The sequence below is a fragment of the Grampus griseus genome, assembly GCF_964374135.1.
Source record: "Grampus griseus genome assembly, chromosome: 11".
In the NCBI taxonomy this organism is placed as follows: domain Eukaryota; kingdom Metazoa; phylum Chordata; class Mammalia; order Artiodactyla; family Delphinidae; genus Grampus; species Grampus griseus.
Genome location: NC_139005.1, coordinates 16,298,795 through 16,318,805, shown reverse-complemented (window position 1 = coordinate 16,318,805; position 20,011 = coordinate 16,298,795). Strand labels below are relative to the sequence as shown.

Genomic DNA, 20,011 nt, shown 5'->3' with positions numbered 1-20,011 from the left:
GCACACAATTAAATTGGAGTTACTACGGGCAAGGTACTATTTTAACCCCTTTAGAATTATTACATCATTTTATCCTCATAACAATCCTATGAAGCAGCCATTATGATCCCCATTTTACAGATTAAGAAATGAGGCAAGGGCTTCCCTGGTGGCACAGTGGTTGAGAGTCCGCCTGCCGATGCAGGGGACACGGGTTCGTGCCCCGGTCCGGGAAGATCCCGCATGCCGCGGAGCACCTGGGCCCGTGAGCCATGGCCGCTGAGCCTGCGCGTCCGGAGCCTGTGCTCCGCAACGGGAGAGGCCACAACAGTGAGAGGCCGCGTACCGCAAAAAAAAAAAAAAGAAATGAGGCACATTGAGATTAAGTAAAACCCAGGGTCTCCAACAGCTGATAGGTAAAGGGATCAGAATTCTAACATAAACTATTATCTCCTAATCACTATACCATGTGGCCATACAGAGTATTTTCAATGTGTAATTCTGTGCTAGTAGCTAATAATTCAATACCCCATTACCCATAACAAATTCAATGGATTTTAAAAGTATTAATTCTTGTACTTACAAGGAATTTCCCTGTAGCCAATCTCCAAAGCATGAAAATAATTCATAAATTCCCTAACTGGAATTTTAAAAGCTTCAAAGAGACCCATGTCTTCAAAAAGTCTGTATGATACCTGTGAAAGAAAAAGACAAAGCCTTACAAAACATCCCTCAATGTGTATTAGATGTAAAGAGAAAAATGGGGAAAAAAGTATATATTCCATCAACCATATTAATATACTGCCTGTAGAGACACTTACTGGGAACAATAAATAGATATTGAAGACCTCCATGTCCTAGCCCTTGTAGTCCCTGATAAAGGGTATATAATCTATTTTTAAAGGTAGAAACATAAAACCCAAGAAACAGCCAACCAAAAAATCCAGTATACACTCTAGAAACATATCAAGGTACTAAATTGCATGTGATATCAGTAATAAGAGAATAATACTGAGTAAACTGCTAATTGTATAATATATAAGTGCTAAATAAAGAATGAGAGAAAGCTTTAATTTGGACTAATTTTATAAATTAAAAAAAAAAGCTTTCTAGAAGATAAAGGATTCAGAGTTGTGCCTTAGTGAAGAATAAGAGGACAGAATTATGAGAGAGAAAAGGTTGCCTTGGTTGAAATACATAGAGAAGAAAGATTTCTAATCCACTATGAATAAAAATGTTTAAACTACATTTCCTCAATTGTCTTCTTTCTCCTTTGAATATCTATTCTCCTTCCAATTACTTTCATAGCTCTGGAGATTCAAATCAAGTAAATAGCTCTGGATGTAATTGGCATATTTGATATGCAAATGAGGGAGAAAGAAAAACATGAAAAAGGCACAGAAGAAGGTAATGGGGAGAGAAACGGTTATTCACATGGCAGAATGGAGTACAGCACCATTTAAAGTGGCCTCACTTTATGTCACAAACGCACAGTACTGGTTATAATTCAGGAGACTCTAAGAAAGAATTATTCATCCTTTTTGTTATTTGCATTCCTTCTTAAAATTCTCTTGAAATATTTCTTCTAAATCTTTGATATAATACTTCATGGTTACTTTTCTATTTTTTGTTATTGACTTTAATCTGTTCAAATTCACTAATATTTTTTAATTAGATATTTAATGTTCATCAGTTACATATATTATGTATGTATTTGTGTACATCTATACACAGGTATATATAACTAAAAAAGTGATTTATTCATTCAGCATATGTCTTTTGAGTGCCTACTCTAAGACAATTTTCCATCTACAAGGCATATATATAGATGAACAAAACAATGAAGTTTTCCTTAAAAGAGCTTATGGTCTAGCAGGGTAGGGCAGTAAACCATAGACATAATTAGTAAGGTATACACTATGACTGAAAGTGATGTTATATGAAAAGAGAAAAAGGGAAGCAGGGATGGAGGTTCAGAGTGCAAGGGAGGACATGGCAATTGCTGTTTTAAATATGGTGGTTAGAAGAGGCACATTCAGGTGACTTTGAGCAAATAATTGAAGGAGATGCAGAGTGAGGTACAGGGATATCTGAGGAAAGAGTTTTCTAAGCAGAGGAAAAAGACAGAGCAAAAGCCCCGAGGTATGTTTGCTATACTCAAGAAACAGCAAGAAGACCAACATGGCTAAAACAGAGTGAATGAAGACAGGAGTAAAATTTAAGTTAGTAACTGTAGAGTGGTACTGTGTGGGTTGCGATCTTGCTGTTTGACAGCCAGATTGATCATTATGAGGACTTTTACACTGAGAGAAGTATGGAGCCTTTGAAGAGATTGGAGCAGGGAAGTGTCTTAATTTATTTAACTTAAGTTCTAAAAGGAGCACTGTGGCTGCCCATTGGGAACAGAGTACGTATAGTATATGTGCTTTTTTCACTCTGAATGGCAAGTATATTTAATTTTTCCCTTTTTTCTGTGTTACATAAAATCTCCACCTCCTCTCTTTAAAAATGTAACAGAAAGTTAAGTTTGTGGTTTCTGTCATATTTCAAGCTAGTTCTTCTTTTAGTTATCTTCTGCATACTATTGCTTTAAACTATATTTGAGTTCTTGTTTGTAAATACCCAGTGGATTTAACTATGCATGTTACTTCAATAAAAATTATTTATAACAATAACAGCAGCTGCAGCTGTTGACATATATATGTGTGTGTGTATATATATATATGGCATTTAATATGTGTGATGCCTGCTCTAAGCAGTTTACATATATTATTTATATTAATTCATCCAAAGAGCATCTTATGAGATAGATACTGTTAATTACTAACATTTGAAATCAGAAGACACTAAGGCACAGAGAAGTCGAATGACTTGTAAAAGATCACACAGTTGACACATTATCAGACCAGAATTCAAGCGGTGTGCTCTTAACTGCTCCAAATTCTACCACCATTATTTGAAAAGCAATACTGTTAGGATTGCAAATGACTAAAGTTTCCTATTATTCTCTTAAAACATCTGAAAGATGAATTGAAAAATTAAGACAAGATATTTTAGAGTATGATTTTAAAATAGGAGAATTTTCACCAAGAAGCTGTTAAAAATCAACGGCCACTGATCCAAACTCGTGAGTAAAGAAAAGTCACTGTTAACTGGGTAAATACTGGTAACCAAAAAAGGTAAATACTCTTCCAAAATCTGAATGATGTCCTTTTAAATTTGTTAAAATAAACATGATAATCATCAAAAACGTAGGCAGTATGTTAAGGCTGAGAAAACATTTCCATTGCACATATGTCTCTTTAAAAGTCTTTTGAAGTGAGACTTTTTCTGTGTAGTCTCAGCCAAAAGGTGATTTCTTGGAATGTTGAAGTTAATTCATTTCAGCTGTCCTGAAGTCTCACTAAAGTGCAAAAAAATATGCCTTTACACAGTGAAAATTTCATGTTTTTTGTGTTTATAAACTCAAATCAAAGGGAAAAAAACCCACAGCAAGGCAAATAAAGTTGTCTTTTCTCAAAGTTCAGTGTTTTGTATTTTGGAAAAATAAACAGTGACATAGTGAGGACCATACAGTTATGTATTTAGTTTTGAAAGATAACTGGGAAAAAAGATACAAAAATCTAATTGTTAATTATATCTAATCTTTCTATTGTCTACTTGTATTCACAACTTTTAGAAAACATTTTGTGGCAAAACTGGTTAAGTTGCACCCTCCCACCCCACCATCCCCATTCACAGAACTCCAAGGGGGTTAGGTACCTGCAATGTTATTTGGTACAGTCACTTGTTCTGTAAAACCAACTGCTATAATAACCACTTTCTACTTTCTCAGACTCTCCATCTGAGAGTTTGCAAATATAATAAATAAATGCATTTTATGAGGGGCTGAAAAGGATTTGAAATGAAGGTAAAAAGCCTGGACTTCTGATATACAGATATATCAAATCCTGTGTCCAATATGACTTTAGATGAACAGTATATTTTAAGTCTCAGTTTTTTCTTCTATCAACTAGAGATTTAAAGAAATACCTGCATCCAAGTTACTCTGAAGATTAAGTTGTAAAGTTTTGGGAAGTCTGTGACACATACATCAAATACAAAACAATGTGAGATTTTTCTCTCCATCCCAGGGAACACACTCTCCAGTAGAAGAGAAAGAAGACTTCCTGGCCCACTGCCACATCTCCTTGTGGCACCATTACAGGCATATTTCCAGGTGAAATCACTCCCTCAGAGTTCTGGTATGCAATGAGTTTCAGAGAGTAGGATACAAAACCTCCCTGGAAAAGCCCCAAGGCATGAGGCAGAGGTGGACTGGATAAAACAGCTACCCTTAAACATGCCCTCAAGATCAGCGAGCATAAAAGATGCTGAAGGTGCTGCTCAGCATTGAGGAGAAAGAAAGAGAAGAAAACTGGGACTATTAATTTTCAAAAACATGCGTGGACCTTGAGGATAGTTTGCCAAGTGAAATAAGTCAGAAAGAGAAAGACAAATACCGTAAAATGATTTTACTTGTATGTGGAATATCACAAACAAAATGAATGAACAAACCACAAAAAAACAAACATGTCGACATAGAGAACAGAGTAGTGATGGGAGAGGGCAAAAAGGTAAAGGGGGTCAACTGTGCGGTGACAGATGGAAGCTACATTTTTGGTGGTGAGCACATGGTAGGATCTACTGAAGAAGAAATACAATGTGCACGTGAAACTTGTATAATATCATAAACCAATGTTACATTAACAAAAAAAATGTTTTCACAAAAAAAAGAAAGGGGTAGTATCTCTTAGTCAAAGTGCAAGGGCTGCCACTCTGGTTCTCAACATGTTCATGGTGAGAACAGAGTCCAGTAGAGGCAACAACCGCATGTTATGGAAACTGTAATTATTTTGAGCGTCACAAGTCATCTGTCATTTGAACATACTTCTTCTGTAGGTAGCAAGTCATTATTTTGACACGTATCTAATTTCCCTGTTGGAATGGGAATTCCTTTAAGGCAGGGACACATCTTTCTTCTTGGAGACTAGCCTAGCACTTCATGTTTGAGGAACTGAAGAGCAAGGGAAAAGCCCGCTCTATCTTCTTCCTTCAAACCTTCACGGATCAGGAACCCTCACCCCAAAGTTCTACACTCATACTTGCTCCGAGGTCTGAAGAAAGCCTGTCTTCATTGCATGGAGTAGAAATCAGTCCAACAAGTGATTTCTTTTCTAGTGTTTTGCAGGGAAGGGTTAGAGGCTCCAGTAAATGTGGGTCCTGAATTCTCACCTAAATCTGATATTAACAAACCTGATAGTCTTTAGTATATTTGCTGTGATATTTCTTCAATCTGTAAGAACTCACCTAAAATATTTTAAGATAAGCTGATAAATATTATTCCATCATCTCCATTAATTAAGAGTTTTGATAGGGGCTCAATGATAGAGCAAATCCATTTTGTTTCGTTTTATTTATTGAGAACAAACATGTTCAAATTCTTAATTTCTGTATGTTTTCTTTCTCCTTCAGAGAAACAAAACGTTTCTTTATTTGGGAAACCTTGAAAGTAGCTGAGCTTAAGGAAAAAAAAGGCTCGTTATGCAGTAATAGTTCGTATTCTATATTTCTTGTGATACCTAAAGGTGTTTTCCATATTAAAATACAAAGAACTCTAATGTGTTTCTCACAGCACTGGAGGAAACACACTACTGCATAATATCTTATTTTTGATAAGGCGTAAGCACTATACTATTCAAAAGTTAAAAAAAATAGTCATTGGAAATAATCACAGACAATAAATTAGTGTTTATAAGTTGGCAGCTTTCTTCTTGTGAGGGCTTGGGTCAGCTTTTCTTTTGCTGAATTCTATGAATTTAGATCACTTCTCTATCTTGCTTGTGTATCCCTGCCCCCTCCATTTTGTCTTAGAAAATACATAATATTTTAATTGCAGAACATGATATTCTACTCACTTGAAGTTCTAATTTTTTTTGTTATCCCACCAGCAAGGAATCTACAGAGTGTTGGGTACTGAAATTTCCTTTCTCCACCTAATATTCACCACTGATGTTAAGTATGTACAGAGATTTAAACAAACAAGGAATTTTTTTTTACATTTATAGTCATAAGTATGAATGCATTTCTTACCTGACTAAGAATACGGCCACATTTTCTTCCTATTTTCTCCACCAAATCAAATATTGGAAAATTCCAAGTATTTAGCTGCTCCATAATTGAGTCCAAGTTATCCATGACAAGAGGTTCAGGAGCAAGAATTGGTTTGTCCTGTAATGAAGATAAAAATATTTTAACAGCGTGCAGTTTTTCTACAAAGCAATTTGCTCCTTCTTTGGTAAATTCAATTCAACAATGGAGGTTACTTGAAATAAATGACTTTAGGGTGAATGAGTGGTCTTCAAAAAAAAAAAAATCAAAACATCGACCCCCAAGGTAAGGAGAAAAGGTCTTAATGCTGTTTCAGACCATGAATTTTACATTATTAAGTGCCTGCCTATTCCTGGTTCATACACGCTATGGAAAAATCAGATGTTTCTTTCATAAATGAACATAACTGCTTTTTAGTCTTCTGTGGAGTTCTTAAATAAAGATTCAAGTACTTCAGAACACTGAAATTGTATGCAAACTTAGCTCTATATTTTTACGTAAGTTTTTCTGAGGATTCCTGGCTTATATTGAACTCTCAAAAGAAACATGAGGGGCTTCCCTGGTGGCGCAGTGGTTGAGAATCTGCCTGCTAATGCAGGGAACACGGGTTCGAGCCCTGGTCTGGGATGATCCCACATGCCGCGGAGCAACTAGGCCTATGAGCCACAACTACTGAGCCTGCGCATCTGGAGCCTGTGCTTCGCAACAAGAGAGGCCACGATAGTGAGAGGCCCGCGCGCAATGAAGAGTGGCCCCACTCGCCACAACTAGGGAAAGCCCTGGCACAGAAATGAAGACGCAACACAGCAAAAATAAATAAATAAATAAATAAATAAATAAATAAATAAAAAGAAACACGAGTGTGGAGGGGGAGTAAATCACCCCTACTCTAATTGGTCCAATTTATATTACTGCTTCAAAATCAGCATTAATCCTGTAGAGTTACAATTACTACAATTTTCAGGGATTTTAATTTAATTCATGTGATCCATGGTTTCCAAAAAGCACACACTGTATATATGAGAAAACATTTTTATAACTGGTCCCAAATGAAGACATTCTTAAGAGTTTACCAAAAAAATAGAAAATAATGAGGATAAGGAGACATATACGTTATTTTATTTATCTATTTATTTATTTTTTCGGTACGCGGGCCTCTCACTGTTGTGGCCTCTCCCGTTGCGGAGCACAGGCTCCGGACGCGCAGGCTCAGCGGCCATGGCTCACGGGCCCAGCCGCTCTGCGGCATGTGGGACCTTCCCGGACTGGGGCACGAACCCGTGTCCCCTGCATCGGCAGGCGGACTCTCAACCACTGCGCCACCAGGAAAGCCCCATATACGTTATTTTATCTGACAATCTCTTTGATTTAAAAGTATAAATGGTAAATCAGGTAAAAGAAAAACGATAAGAGCAGCAATTGATAATCACATGACAGTCAACTATTTTCTACCATTGCTGCCTCCTCCAAACTAACCAGACTCAAATGTATGCTTTTATCCTCTTTAAGTGGATCTTTTTAAACACACAAAATACATCATCATTAAAAGGTGTTTTAATGGGTAGCAAGTGTCAATGTAAACCTGGTTTAATTTAACAAGGAAAATAAATATTGGCTCACTTTCTAAATCAAGGAGGTACTAGAGAAGAACTAACAGAAGCCCTACGATAACTAATATATTTCATTTTGATTGCTTGATATTTATAAAATATTATTTTACTGATTGAAATAATTCATTTTCCTATGCACATTTACATTTTTAGATTGGGTTAGGAAATATCTGTAATCAGTTGTGGAGATGAATACTTCTGTTTTTAATCACTAAATAATAGGACCGTTAAGATACCAGTAAGACTTGGATAGAGAAAAATTGTGTCGATACATATAGGGAGGGCTATAATACATGTATAACCCAAGTGACACACATCTTCAAACCTAATGATTCAGGGATCTATTTCTAAGCCAATTCCTGTCATAGAAACCAATTTCTCAAGTAAATGAATGAGTTAAGTGATGGGGGGCTACCAGGAATATCATGGCCTCAGGAGTATAGGTGCTGCAAGGTGATGTCTTCCTCAGAGGCTCTCTGGGGCATTCAGTCTCATCTTCGTTCTGTACAATATCACTGCTATCACTGTTGTTATTGGTTTCATAATCAGAGGTAACTTGGGTGGTGTCATCTGCAGTTAAAAGAGAACAGCCTATTATGAAAGTTGCAAAGGAAAAAGGGGTCCCATTTAAGTGAATATTCCTAAAATGCACATGATCGATATAGTGTTTATGGAAATACTGCTTTCATGAGCTTACACACCAAGAATATAGGATTATAGGGCGGGAAAAAGCACACATTTTTTAAACCCTGTAAAAGAGATGGCGTTATGATCTGTGATTTATAGGACATTCAAGAATTCCTCAATAATAATGCTCAGATCAGTAGTTCCGACCTTTTAAAAATTCTTTGACTTTCAAGTTACACCTTTTTTTTAATTGAAGTATAGTTGATTTACAATGCTGCGTTAGTTTCTGGTGTACAGCAAAGTGATTTGGTTAGACGTGTAGACATTTTCTTTTTCAAATTCTTTTCCATTATGGTTTATTACAGGATATTGAATATAGTTCCCCGTGCTATACAGTAAAACCTTGTTGTTTATCCATCTTATATATAGTAGTTTATATCTGCTAATCCTGAACTCCTAATTTATCCCTCCCCACTTTGGTAACTTATGGTTCCCCCTTTGGTAACCATAAGTTTGTTTTCTATATCTGTGAGTCTGTTTCTGTTTTGTAAATGACTTCATGTGTATCATATAAAATCCTAGGACTCTATATTTCTTTTTCCTTTATCCATGCCCCAACACACTAAACCACCTAGTAGCTGACTAGAACCTTACCTCTAGAATGGGCACATGGGTGGGAGAAATTGAGTTGACACCCAGGAACAAAGGGGTCTGTAGAACATACCAGCCACGGCATGTGCTAAAGAGCATGGCAGGCCCTATGTATCCAATCTCGATTCCTAGAGATTTGTGCTCTCTTCCATCTCTGCCCCTCTCCACGTATCTTCCACTGCACTCAGCACTAAACTGTGCTAACCAAAGGATCAGTCAGGTAATATCAAGTGTCTGAAGAACATGCTTCCGGGGTAAAGACCTCAGGAAGCTTCTCTTATCTGAATAAAGTGCCTGAATGAAGTTTATGGAGTGCTTGCTATGTGCCAGATACTACGGAAAGCACTTTATTTGTACTAACACACTGAATCCTCTTAACAATCCTATGAGGCACGTTTCATTGTGTTACTATTATCCTCACTCTGCAGATAGGAAACTGAGGCACAGAAAGGCTAAGTAAATTGCCCAGGAGCATAGAGCTGGTAAATTCTGTCACCAGAATTGAACTCATGAAGTCTGACCCAAGTTCCTATACTCCTGATGAAGCCTAGCTTTTTTTTCTCTCCTGTTTATTGCTTTCCATGGCCTACAAAATCTTTGCCTTTCCCTAAATCACAAAGATATCTGCCTGTGTTTTTTTCCAGAAGTTTTATTGCTTTAGCTTTTACAGTTAGGTCTGTGCTCTATCTCAGAATAATGTTTCATATGGTGTGAAGTAGGGAGTGAGATTCATTTTTTTCCAGCCCTACTAGATTGAAAAACTGGATCTTTGTTGAAAGTTCAATGACTGTGTAGGTGTGGGTCTAATGTGGGGCTTTCTACTCTATTCCATTTGATTCTATTTGCCAGCACTACACTTATGCCAGCACTACCCTTTGTCCATTACTGTGGTTTAAGTCTTGAAGTCAGGAGACATATATCCTCTAACTTTGTTCTCCTTCTTCAAGATTGCTTTGGATAGTCTAGGTCTGTCATATGTCCTCATATGGCTGGTGAATAATGGCTTTTGTTATTTAGCCTGTTCCAATCAGGAGTATTTTGTAGGACGTTTCCAAGGACCCATCTTTCTCCCATCTTTCTCATGCAACAGCTTTCTAGGTTAGAATCAGACACAGTCTGAAAGTGTAACTGACAAGTTTCAATCCCAGAATTTGCAGCAAAATGGAGAAGCACACTCAAAGGCCACAGCTCTGCAGGAGACCAAAGGTGATAAGGAAACACTCCCCTTATTCTATCAGCCTCAATAGAGTGAGAGATGAGGGACATAGAGAAGGGAATATCCTCACTTCAGAGAGCTACACTATCAGATAAGTCTACAATATCAGGTAACTCTCAGAACACAGAACTCTCTTTTTGATTTTTCCTTGCCTATGTCCCTGGACCTTTGTCCATTGCCACAGCACACCATTCTCGTGGGCAATTAATTAATATTTATTGAGTACCTATCTAGAAATTCTGGAGCAGATAATTAAGAAACATTCTTAGGTCACTCTATTATCCTAAAGTCTAAAGTTCATGAAAGCCATTTTTTTCTACCTTGCAAACTTTCAGCAAACTTGGTTTTGATAGCAAGTCCCTAGGATTGCGTCAATAAAAATAAAATAATAATTATTACAGTAATTATGGCAGCAAACACTACTTACAGTGACACAGATACTATAATAAGTGCTTTATGTGCTTTAGTAATTTAATTCTCACAATAATCCTGTTTGGTAGGTACCGTTTTTATCTCCATTCTACAGATGAAGGAACCGAGACACAGAGATTACAGGTGAGTCAGAAGTTGAATCAGGATATAAACGAGGCTCCAATGCCTATTTTTCTGAACCTCTGTGTAATACTGCCTCAAGGAAAAAGTAAGTTTTCTTCCCTAAGTTTACAGTGATCTAAGCAGGGTCATTTCTCAGGGTGTGCAATGGAGATCTCCACAGAGTACCCTAAAATAGATGACCCTCCAATGTCCAAGACAAAATAACATTTCTGTAGAGTTCTATACATTATATAAAAAGGCCTCTCATTTCAAAAATATAGTCATTTGTGTGTAGATGTATAGAAACATTTTGGACAGCTTTGCATCAAAATTTAACCTATGATTAACTCTAGGTAGTAGGATTATGGACAATTTTGATTTCCTTCATTGTCTTTTTAAATTTGTAATCTAAAAAATCAAAAACATATGTTACCTTTTTGATCAGAAAAAAAATCAAGTAAAGCAATTTCCAATTTGAGGAACAGAATCCAATAAAGAATTACCAGTTCTGTTTGGTGTCCGAATGGCTGCCCCACTTCTCTCCAGGGGCCCATCAGCAGGAGTCCCTTGGGAATATGGTCTGCCACAGCTGAGAAATAATGGAACAGCTGTAAGTAGGTCCTTTTCAGAAAATCGTAGACACACCATGTATGCATATGTTTAGATAAGTAACAATAATCAAATATTTCTACATTCTACTTATTCGTTTGATGGAAAGAAATCATTTTGTTTTATACACGGATGTTGATATGTAGGATGCTGGGGGTTTTTTTGTTTTTGTTTTTTGTGGGGAGGAGAGTGTGCTGTGTCAATACAAAGGATCAAAAACTCTGTTCACCTCTCATGCTCCTCCGTGGTCTAGACCATACCTGAGGTGAAACTACTGGCAATATTTTGTTTTACATTATTTAGAGAATCCTGGAATCGTCTGCTACCTATTTACAGTAGTGATTTTGGAGGTGCCGATGTGTATTTGGTCAAAAATATCTTTCCCAATGGAATCCCTTTGTGTCTGCTTAAAAACCTCATTATTAGATTTATTTCTATGGCTTATGAGATTTTATGTCCAAAGAGCCCTTTAAGAATAGATTGCATACATGAAAATAGAATAATGGTAGATTAATTTTATTTTTGCCACAAAATAAAAATTATTTTTTTCAGATTGATCAGTTCCCCCGTTAAGGCTCTAAGGAAATGAATAAAGTAGACACACATTTTGATGAAGAGTGGATGGAAAACTGACCACAAAGGTTGCTAGTTGAGAAAAAGAGGCCAAGGGAGTGCCCTGTGGGTAATGGAGAAAAATGAAGGTACTAGAGAAGTGGGCAGGGTTCTTTAACAGAGGAGGCTGGAGGATGTAGGATACTTTTGCTTTCTCAACAGTTTTGACTGTTTAATAAATTACAAAGTAACCCCACGAATGGCCTGGCAAGTTTCCTCTCTCACTTATCTTATTTAGAGACTTTATGATCAGATTTTAATTCTGTTTTTCGCTTCTGGGTTCTTTCGTTCTGCCTAATATTAGAAAGGGTCTCAGAGAGTTTTTGTTTATTTGTTATTCAGCCACAGGTTACTCACTGTAAAAGGAAAAGAGAAGAGTGATATGTTGTAAGTTAATATATTAAATATCTCATCACCTTTTCCCCCTGAATTGTGTTTATATGTGTAGTAGAGATAAGCATTTCCCTGTTAGAGCATTTTCATCCAAAGCAAATTTATTTTTCAAGCCTTGAATGTAAGCAGGAAACATCACACACAAAATATTTCTAATTATGAAATCCTATCAGCCTGATTTAGGGACTCAAGAGAAAATGACAGAACCCAAGGAAAAAGCCCATAGTTGTAAATGATGGGCTTACATGTTTGGATGAAACTTGGTAAAAGTAGAGTTTATTAGTTTGAAGATTTTTCTTTGCAAGATAATACTTAAAAGGAACGTTTAAATGAATAGTTCAAATAGACTACCTCTTTTGCCAAAAAACCAGCTTGTTGCATAGACATTACAGCAGCCAAGAGACTGGGATTCAACGCCAAATCCTTCAAGTTCAGTGGGGGAAACCATAATAATTAGTCATGTGTTTCTGGAGCTCTCTGTGCCTACATGGGTGGCTGCCTTGAAGGCAGTAATAAAACATGGTTTGAATTATAGATTTATAAAGCCCAAACAAATAAAACACACACTACTGGATTTATAAACATTACTGAACAAGTAGACAATGAAATTCCCTTGTTTTTCTCCAAAACCTCTTTTATAAAAATCCTATTACATTCTTTCTGCTAAGAATACAAAAAAATAGACTGTGGTGAGAAAAGCTAAGTGAGCGGTACATCTTTTCTGAACCTCTCTGTTCTTTTTTTAGGCGATTTATTTCTCACAAGTCTGGAGCTCACAGCGGGAGCGTCTCCCTAGAAACAAAGTGCTGGAAGCAGATGTCCTTGATGCCGGTGACTCCCTGAGGCTTCATCTTGGCTCGGGAGGCACACCACAAAAAAAGGGTTTCTTGAGGGTGTTCCATCAAACACTAGCTCTAGGGGCAATTATTGGGTGTTAACCTAAAGAAATTGGTTCTATGGTCAAATAAAGTCAGAAATCGCCAGATGAAACAAAACTCAAGAGGTTTTCCTTTTGCAGGACTTCTCAGAGCTTTAAATAAAGTGAGGTGTGTTGTGAATCACTAAGAGGAAAATATGATAGGCCTGTTTTACCACAGAGCATACTTTTTTCTGGGGGGAGGATAAAAGATGGGATTAACATCCCACAGAAATTATTTTATTAAAAATGCTATTATAGAGAAGGCAGCAGAATAACTTTTGGATGGTGGAATAACTTTTCACTCTGGTCCTGGCCAGACAAACATAAGTGATTTTCCCTTTGAAACTATTTGTAAAGAGAAAGGAAGGAAAAATAAAGATTATAAGAAGAAATAATCATTTAACATAGAATTTCTGAACAAACGATCAGAAAATGAAATTTGTGAGGCTTAAATCTGAATTCATTGATCAAGCCTGGGTCTGTGACCCAATATTTGATATTAGAAGACTAACATGTAACTAATTTATTCAAACAGTTATCCTCATTAACCTTAGGGGGAAAAAATCATTTTATTCAAGGCACTCTCACGACTATAACTTAGTTTTAAAACACTCAACTCTTCTCTACTTAAAAAAAAGATTGTAATGCTTTATTCAAGATAAAGCTATTACTGAAGGACAATAATATGTTAATCAGTAAGAGGAGGTATTTATTTCTTAGTGACCGTGTGGGCAAAATAGTCTTATCACGCTAGGCTCTTTTTTCTTATCCCCTGTAAGAGACAATACTCTTGTCATTCAGTTTCAATAGGACAGAGCAGCACAAGCAATTGCTTCAATGTATCCAGAGATCCATTTGAGTCCAGCCATAATGTGCCATGTGTTACCTGCATATTTTTAAAGCGTTAAAATGGGAATTGCAAACTTAAGGTAAAAAGAAGTACCTTTAAAATCAATATAAAATCCTCCCTGGAGAACAAGTAAAAAATATCCCAACAAAATATCAAATTATACCAAATGACTTGATATGAGTTTTTAATTATATGTTTTATGCATCCTCCATCCGCAAGCAGACAAAACATTATTTTGTATCATCTCCAAAGATTAGCTGTATGGACTATATGGACTCGCAAATTTCTGTTGATGGAAAAGCACTGAAAAGTTTCTCTGCCAGTCTATTCAACACAAATCACATTATTTGTCCTTTCCTGTCAACTACTTTGGGCAACCTACACAGAGGTGCGTGGACTGGTGGTGAGTGTTCCTAAGAGGAAAACCAGTATTAGTTTTATTATTAAACTCCAGCTAACAATATGAATTCCTTACCTGCTACATATAACAGGTGGAGTCAGGATCTGAGGAGAAAGGTCAGGGGCACTCTGAGTGTAAGTTACGGCCCTGTGAGAACTTAGGCCTTGTTTGCCAGTTGCATCGGCAGATTCTGGAAACTGCACTGCAGAAATTTTGCTGACTGGGCTGCTGGCAGGGGTCCCATGGAGAGGTGAGGAAGAGGGTGAGGAAAGAGGTGAAATTTTCACTAGGGAACCTAAGAAAGAAAGAGAGTTATTAAGTCCTAAATAAATGTCTTTGAAAGTCAAAATTGCAACTTTTTTTTTTAAAACATTTTTATTGGAGTATAATTGCTTTACAACGTTGTGTTAGTTTCTGCTGTATAACAAAGTTAATCAGTTATATGTATACATATATCCCCATATCCCCTCCCTCTTGCGTCTCCCTCTCTCTCACCCTCCCTATCCCACCCCTCTAGGTGGTCACAGAGCACCGAGCTGATCTTCCCATGTGATGCAGCTGATTCCCACTAGCTATCTATTTTACATTTGGTAGTATATATAAGTCCATGCCACTCTCTCACTTCGCCCCAGCTAACTCTTCCCCCTCCCCTCAAGTCCATTCTCTACGTCTGCGTCTTTATTCCTGACCTGCCCCTAGGTTCTTCAGAACCAGTTTTTTTTTAGATTCCATATGTATACGTTAGCATACAGTATTTGTTTTTCTCTTTCTCACTTACTTCACTCTGAAAGACAGACTCTAGGTCCATCCACCTCACTACAAATAACTCAATTTCGTTTACTTTTATGGCTGAGTAATATTCCCCTGTATATATGTGCCACATCTTTTTTATCCATTCATCCTTCGATGGACACTTAGGTTGCTTCCATGTCCTGGCTACTGTAAACAGAGCTGCAATGAACACTGTGGTACATGACTCTTTTTGAATTATGGTTTTCTCACGGTATATGCCCAGTACTGGGATTTCTGGTTTATATGACAGTTCTATTTTTAGTTTTTTAAGAAACTTCCATACTGTTCCCCATAGTGGCTGTATCAATTTACATTCCCACCAACAGTGCAAGAGGGTTCCCTTTTCTCCACACCCTCTCCAGCATTTACTGTTCGTAGATTTTTTGATGATGGCCATTCTTACTGGTGTGAGGTGATACCTAATTGTAGTTTTGTTTGCATTTATCTAATGATTAGTGATGTTGAGCATCCTTTCATGTGTTTGGTGGCAATCTGTATGTCTTCTTTGGAGAAATGTCTCTTTAGGTCTTCTGCCCATTTTTGGATTAGGTTTTTTTTTTTTTTTTTGATATTGAGCTGTGTGAGCTGTTTGTAAATTTTGGAGATTAATCCTTTGTCAGTTGCTTCATTTGCAAATATTTTCTCCCATTCTGAGGGTTGTCTTTTTGTCTTGTTTATGGCTTCCTTTGCTGTGCAAAAGCTTTTAAGTTTCAGTAGGTCCCATTTGTTTATTTTTGTTTTTATTTCCATTTCTCCAGGAGGTGAGTCAAAAAGGATCTTGCTATGATTTATGTGATAGAGTGTTCTGCCTATGTTTTCCTCTAAGAGTTTTATAGTGTGTGGCCTTACGTTTAGGTCTTTAATCCATTTTCTGTTTATTTTTGTGTATGGTGTTAGGGAGTGTTCTAATTTCATACTTTTCCATGTAGCTGTCCAGTTTTCCCAGCACCACTTATTGAAGAGGCTGTCTTTTCTCCACTGTATATTCTTGCCTCCTTTATCAAAGATAAGGTGACCATGTGTGTGTGGGATTATCTCTGGGCTCTCTATCCTGTTCCATTGATCTATATTTCTGTTTTTGTGCCAGTACCATACTGTCTTGATTACTGTAGCTTTTTTTATAGTCTGAACTCATGGAGCCTGATTCCTCCAGCTCTGTTTTTCATTCTCAAGATTGCTTTGGCTATTTGGGGTCTTTTGTGTTTCCATACAAATTTTGAAATTTTTTGTTCTAGTTCTGTGAAAAATGCCAGTGGTAGTTTGCTAGGGATTGTATTGAATCTGTAGATTGCTTTGGGTAGTAGAGTCATTTTCACAATGTTGATTCTTCCAATCCAAGAACATGGTATATCTCTCCATCTGTTGGTATCATCTTTAACTTCTTTCATCAGTATCTTATAGTTTTCTGCATACAGGTCTTTTATCTCCTTAGGTAGGTTTATTGCTAGGTATTTTATTCTTTTTGTTGCAATGGTAAATGAGAGTGTTTCCTTAATTTCTCTTTCAGATTTTTCATCATTAGTGTATAGGAAAGCAAGAGATTTCTGTGCATTAATTTTGTATCCTGCTACTTTACCAAATTCATTGATTAGTTCTAGTAGTTTTCTGGTAGCATCTTTAGGATTCTCTCTGTATAGTATCATGTCATCTGCAAACAGTGACAGCTTTACTTCTCCTTTTCCGATTTGGATTCCTTTTACTTCTCTTTCTTCTCTGATTGCTGTGGCCTAAACTTCCAAAACTATGTTGAATAACAGTGGTGAGAGTGGACAACCTTGTCTTGTTCCTGATCTTAGGAGAAATGGTTTCAGATTTTCACCATTGAGAATGATGTTGGCTGTGGGTTTGTCATATATGGCCTTTATTATGTTGAGGAAAGTTCCCTCTATGCCTACTTTCTGGAGGGTTTTTATCATAAATGGGTGTTGAATTTTGTCAAAAGCTTTTTCTGCATCTATTGAGATGATCATATGGTTTTTCTCCTTCAATTTGTTAACATGCTTTATCACATTGATTGATTTGCGTATACTGAAGAATCCTTGCATCCCTGGGATAAACCCCACTTGATCATGGTGTGTGATCCTTTTAATGTGCTGTTGGATTCTGTTTGCTAGTATTTTGTTGAGGATTTTTGCATCTATGTTCATCAGTGATATTGGCCTGTAGTTTTCTTTCTTTGTGACATCTTTGGTTTTGGTTATCAGGGTGATGGTGGCCTCATAGAATGAGTTTGGGAGTATTCCTCCCTCTGCTATATTTTGGAAGAGTTTGAGAAGGATAGGTGTTAGTTCTTCCCTAAATGTTTGATAGAATTCGCCTGTGAAGCCATCTGGTCCTGCGCTATTGTTTGTTGGAGGATTTTTAATCACAGTCTCAATTTCAGTGCTTGTGATTGGTCTGTTTATATCTTCTATTTCTTCCTGGTTCAGTCTCGAAAGGTTGTGCTTTTCTAAGAATTTGTCCATTTCTCCCAGGTTGTCCATTTTACTGGCATAGAGTTGCTTGTAGTAATCTCTCATGATCCTTTGTATTTCTGCAGTGTCAGTTGTTACTTCTCCTTTTTCATTTCTAATTCTGTTGATTTGAGTCTTCTCCCTTTTTTTGCTTGATGAGTCTGGCTAATGGTTTATCATTTTTGTTTATCTTCTCAAAGAACCAGCTTTTAGCTTTATTGATCTTTGCTATCACTTCCTTCATTTCTTTTTCATTTATTTCTGATCTGATCTTTATGATTTCTTTCCTTCTGCTAACTTTGGTATTTTTTTGTTCTTCTTTCTCTAATCGCTTTAGGTGTACGGTTAGGTTGTTTATTTGAGATGTTTCTTGTTTCTTGAGGTAGGAGTGTATTGCTATAAACTTCCCTCTTAGAACTGCTTTTGCTGCATCCCATAGGTTTTGGGTTGTCGTGTTTTCATTGTCATTTGTTTCCAGGTATTTTTTGATTTCCCCTTTGATTTCTGCAGGGATCTCTTGGTTATTTAGTAGTGTATTGTTTAGCCTCCATGTGTTTGTATATTTTACAGATTTGTTCCTGGAATTGATATCTAGTCTCATAGCGTTGTGGTCGGAAAAGATACTTGATATGATTTCAATTTTCTTACATTTACCAAGGCTTGATTTGTGACCCAAGATATGATCTATCCTGGAGAATGTTCCATGAGCACTTGAGAAGAAAGTGTATTCTATTGTTTTTGGATGGAATGTCCTATAAATATCAATTAAGTCCATCTTGTTTAATGTATCATTTAAAGCTTATGTTTCCTTATTTATTTTCATTTTGGGTGACTGTCCATTGGTCACAGTGGGGTGTTAAAGTCCCCTACTATGATTGTGTTACTGTCGATTTCCCCTTTTATGACTGTCAGTATTTGCCTTATGTATTGAGGGGCTCCTATGCTGGGTACATAAATATTTACAATCATTACATCTTCTTCTTGGATTGATCCCTTGATCATTATGTAGTATCCTTCTTTGTCTCTTGTAATAGTCTTTATTTTAAAGTCTATTTTGTCTGATATGAGAATTGCTACTCCAGCTTTCTTTTGATTTCCATTTGCATGGAATATCTTTTTCCATCTCCTCACTTTCAGTCTGTATGTGTCCCTAGGTCTGAAGTGGGTCTCTTGTACACAGCATATACATGGGTTTTGTTTTTGTATCTATTCAGCCAGTCTATGTCTTCTGGTTGGAGCATTTAATCCATTTACACTTAAGGTAGTTATCGATATGTATGTTCCTATTCCCATTTTCTTAATTGTTTTGGGTTTGTTATTGTAGGTCTTTTCCTTCTCTTGTTTTTTCTGCCTAGAGAAGTTCCTTTAGTATTTGTTGTAAAGCTGGTTTTGTGGTGCTGAATTCTCTTAGCTTTTGCTTGTCTGTAAAGGTTTTAATTTCTCCATCAAATCTCAATGAGATCCTTGCTGGGTAATCTTGGTTATAGGTTTTTCCCTTTAATCAGTTTAAATATGTCCTGCCACTCCCTTCTGGCTTGCAGAGTTTCTGCTGAAAGATCAGCTGTTAACCTGTGGAGATTCCCTTGTATGTTATTTGTTGTTTTTCCTTTGTTGCTTTTTATATTTTTTCTTTGTATTTAATTTTTGATAGTTCAATTAATATGTGTCTTTGCGTGTTTCTCCTTGGATTTATCCTGTATGGGACTCTCTGCACTTCCTGGACTTGATTGACTATTTCCTTTCCCATATTAGGGAAGTTTTCAACTATAATCTTTTCAGATATTTTGTCAGTTCCTTTTTCTCTTCTTCTTCTGGGACCCCTATAATTTGAATGTTGGTGCGTTTAATGTTGTCCCAGAGGTCTCTGAGACTGTTCTCAGTTCTTTTCATTCTTTTTTCTTTATTCTGCTCTGCAGTAGTTATTTCCACTATTTTATCTTCCAGGTCACTTATCTGTTCTTCTGCCTCAGTTATTCTGCTGTTGATTCCTTCTAGAGGATTTTTAATTTCATTTGTTGTGTTGTTCATCATTATTTGTTTGCTTTTTAGTTCTTCTTGGTCCTTGTTAAACATTTCTTGTATCTTCTCCATTCTATTTCCAAGATTTTGGATAATCTTTACTATATTTATTCTGAATTCTTTTTCAGGTAGACTGCCTATTTCCTCTTCATTTGTTTGGTCTGGTGAGTTTTTACTTTGCTCCTTCATCTGCTGTG

At 36.7% G+C, this 20,011-nt stretch overlaps 1 protein-coding gene across 1 annotated transcript in view; it reads right to left on the bottom strand.

The window, feature by feature from the left end:
* The window catches only part of PDE3A (phosphodiesterase 3A), a gene marked incomplete at its 5' end in the record, with an annotated part of 303,909 nt that overhangs the window by 18,419 nt on the left and 265,479 nt on the right, over nucleotides 1–20,011 (bottom strand). Inside the window, 5 exons of the mRNA XM_082666458.1 lie at nucleotides 563–674; nucleotides 6,112–6,249; nucleotides 8,155–8,309; nucleotides 11,271–11,356; nucleotides 14,626–14,845. Of these exons, the coding sequence (XP_082522584.1) occupies nucleotides 563–674; nucleotides 6,112–6,249; nucleotides 8,155–8,309; nucleotides 11,271–11,356; nucleotides 14,626–14,845 (711 nt within the window). The remainder of the gene's footprint in view (nucleotides 1–562; nucleotides 675–6,111; nucleotides 6,250–8,154; nucleotides 8,310–11,270; nucleotides 11,357–14,625; nucleotides 14,846–20,011) is intronic.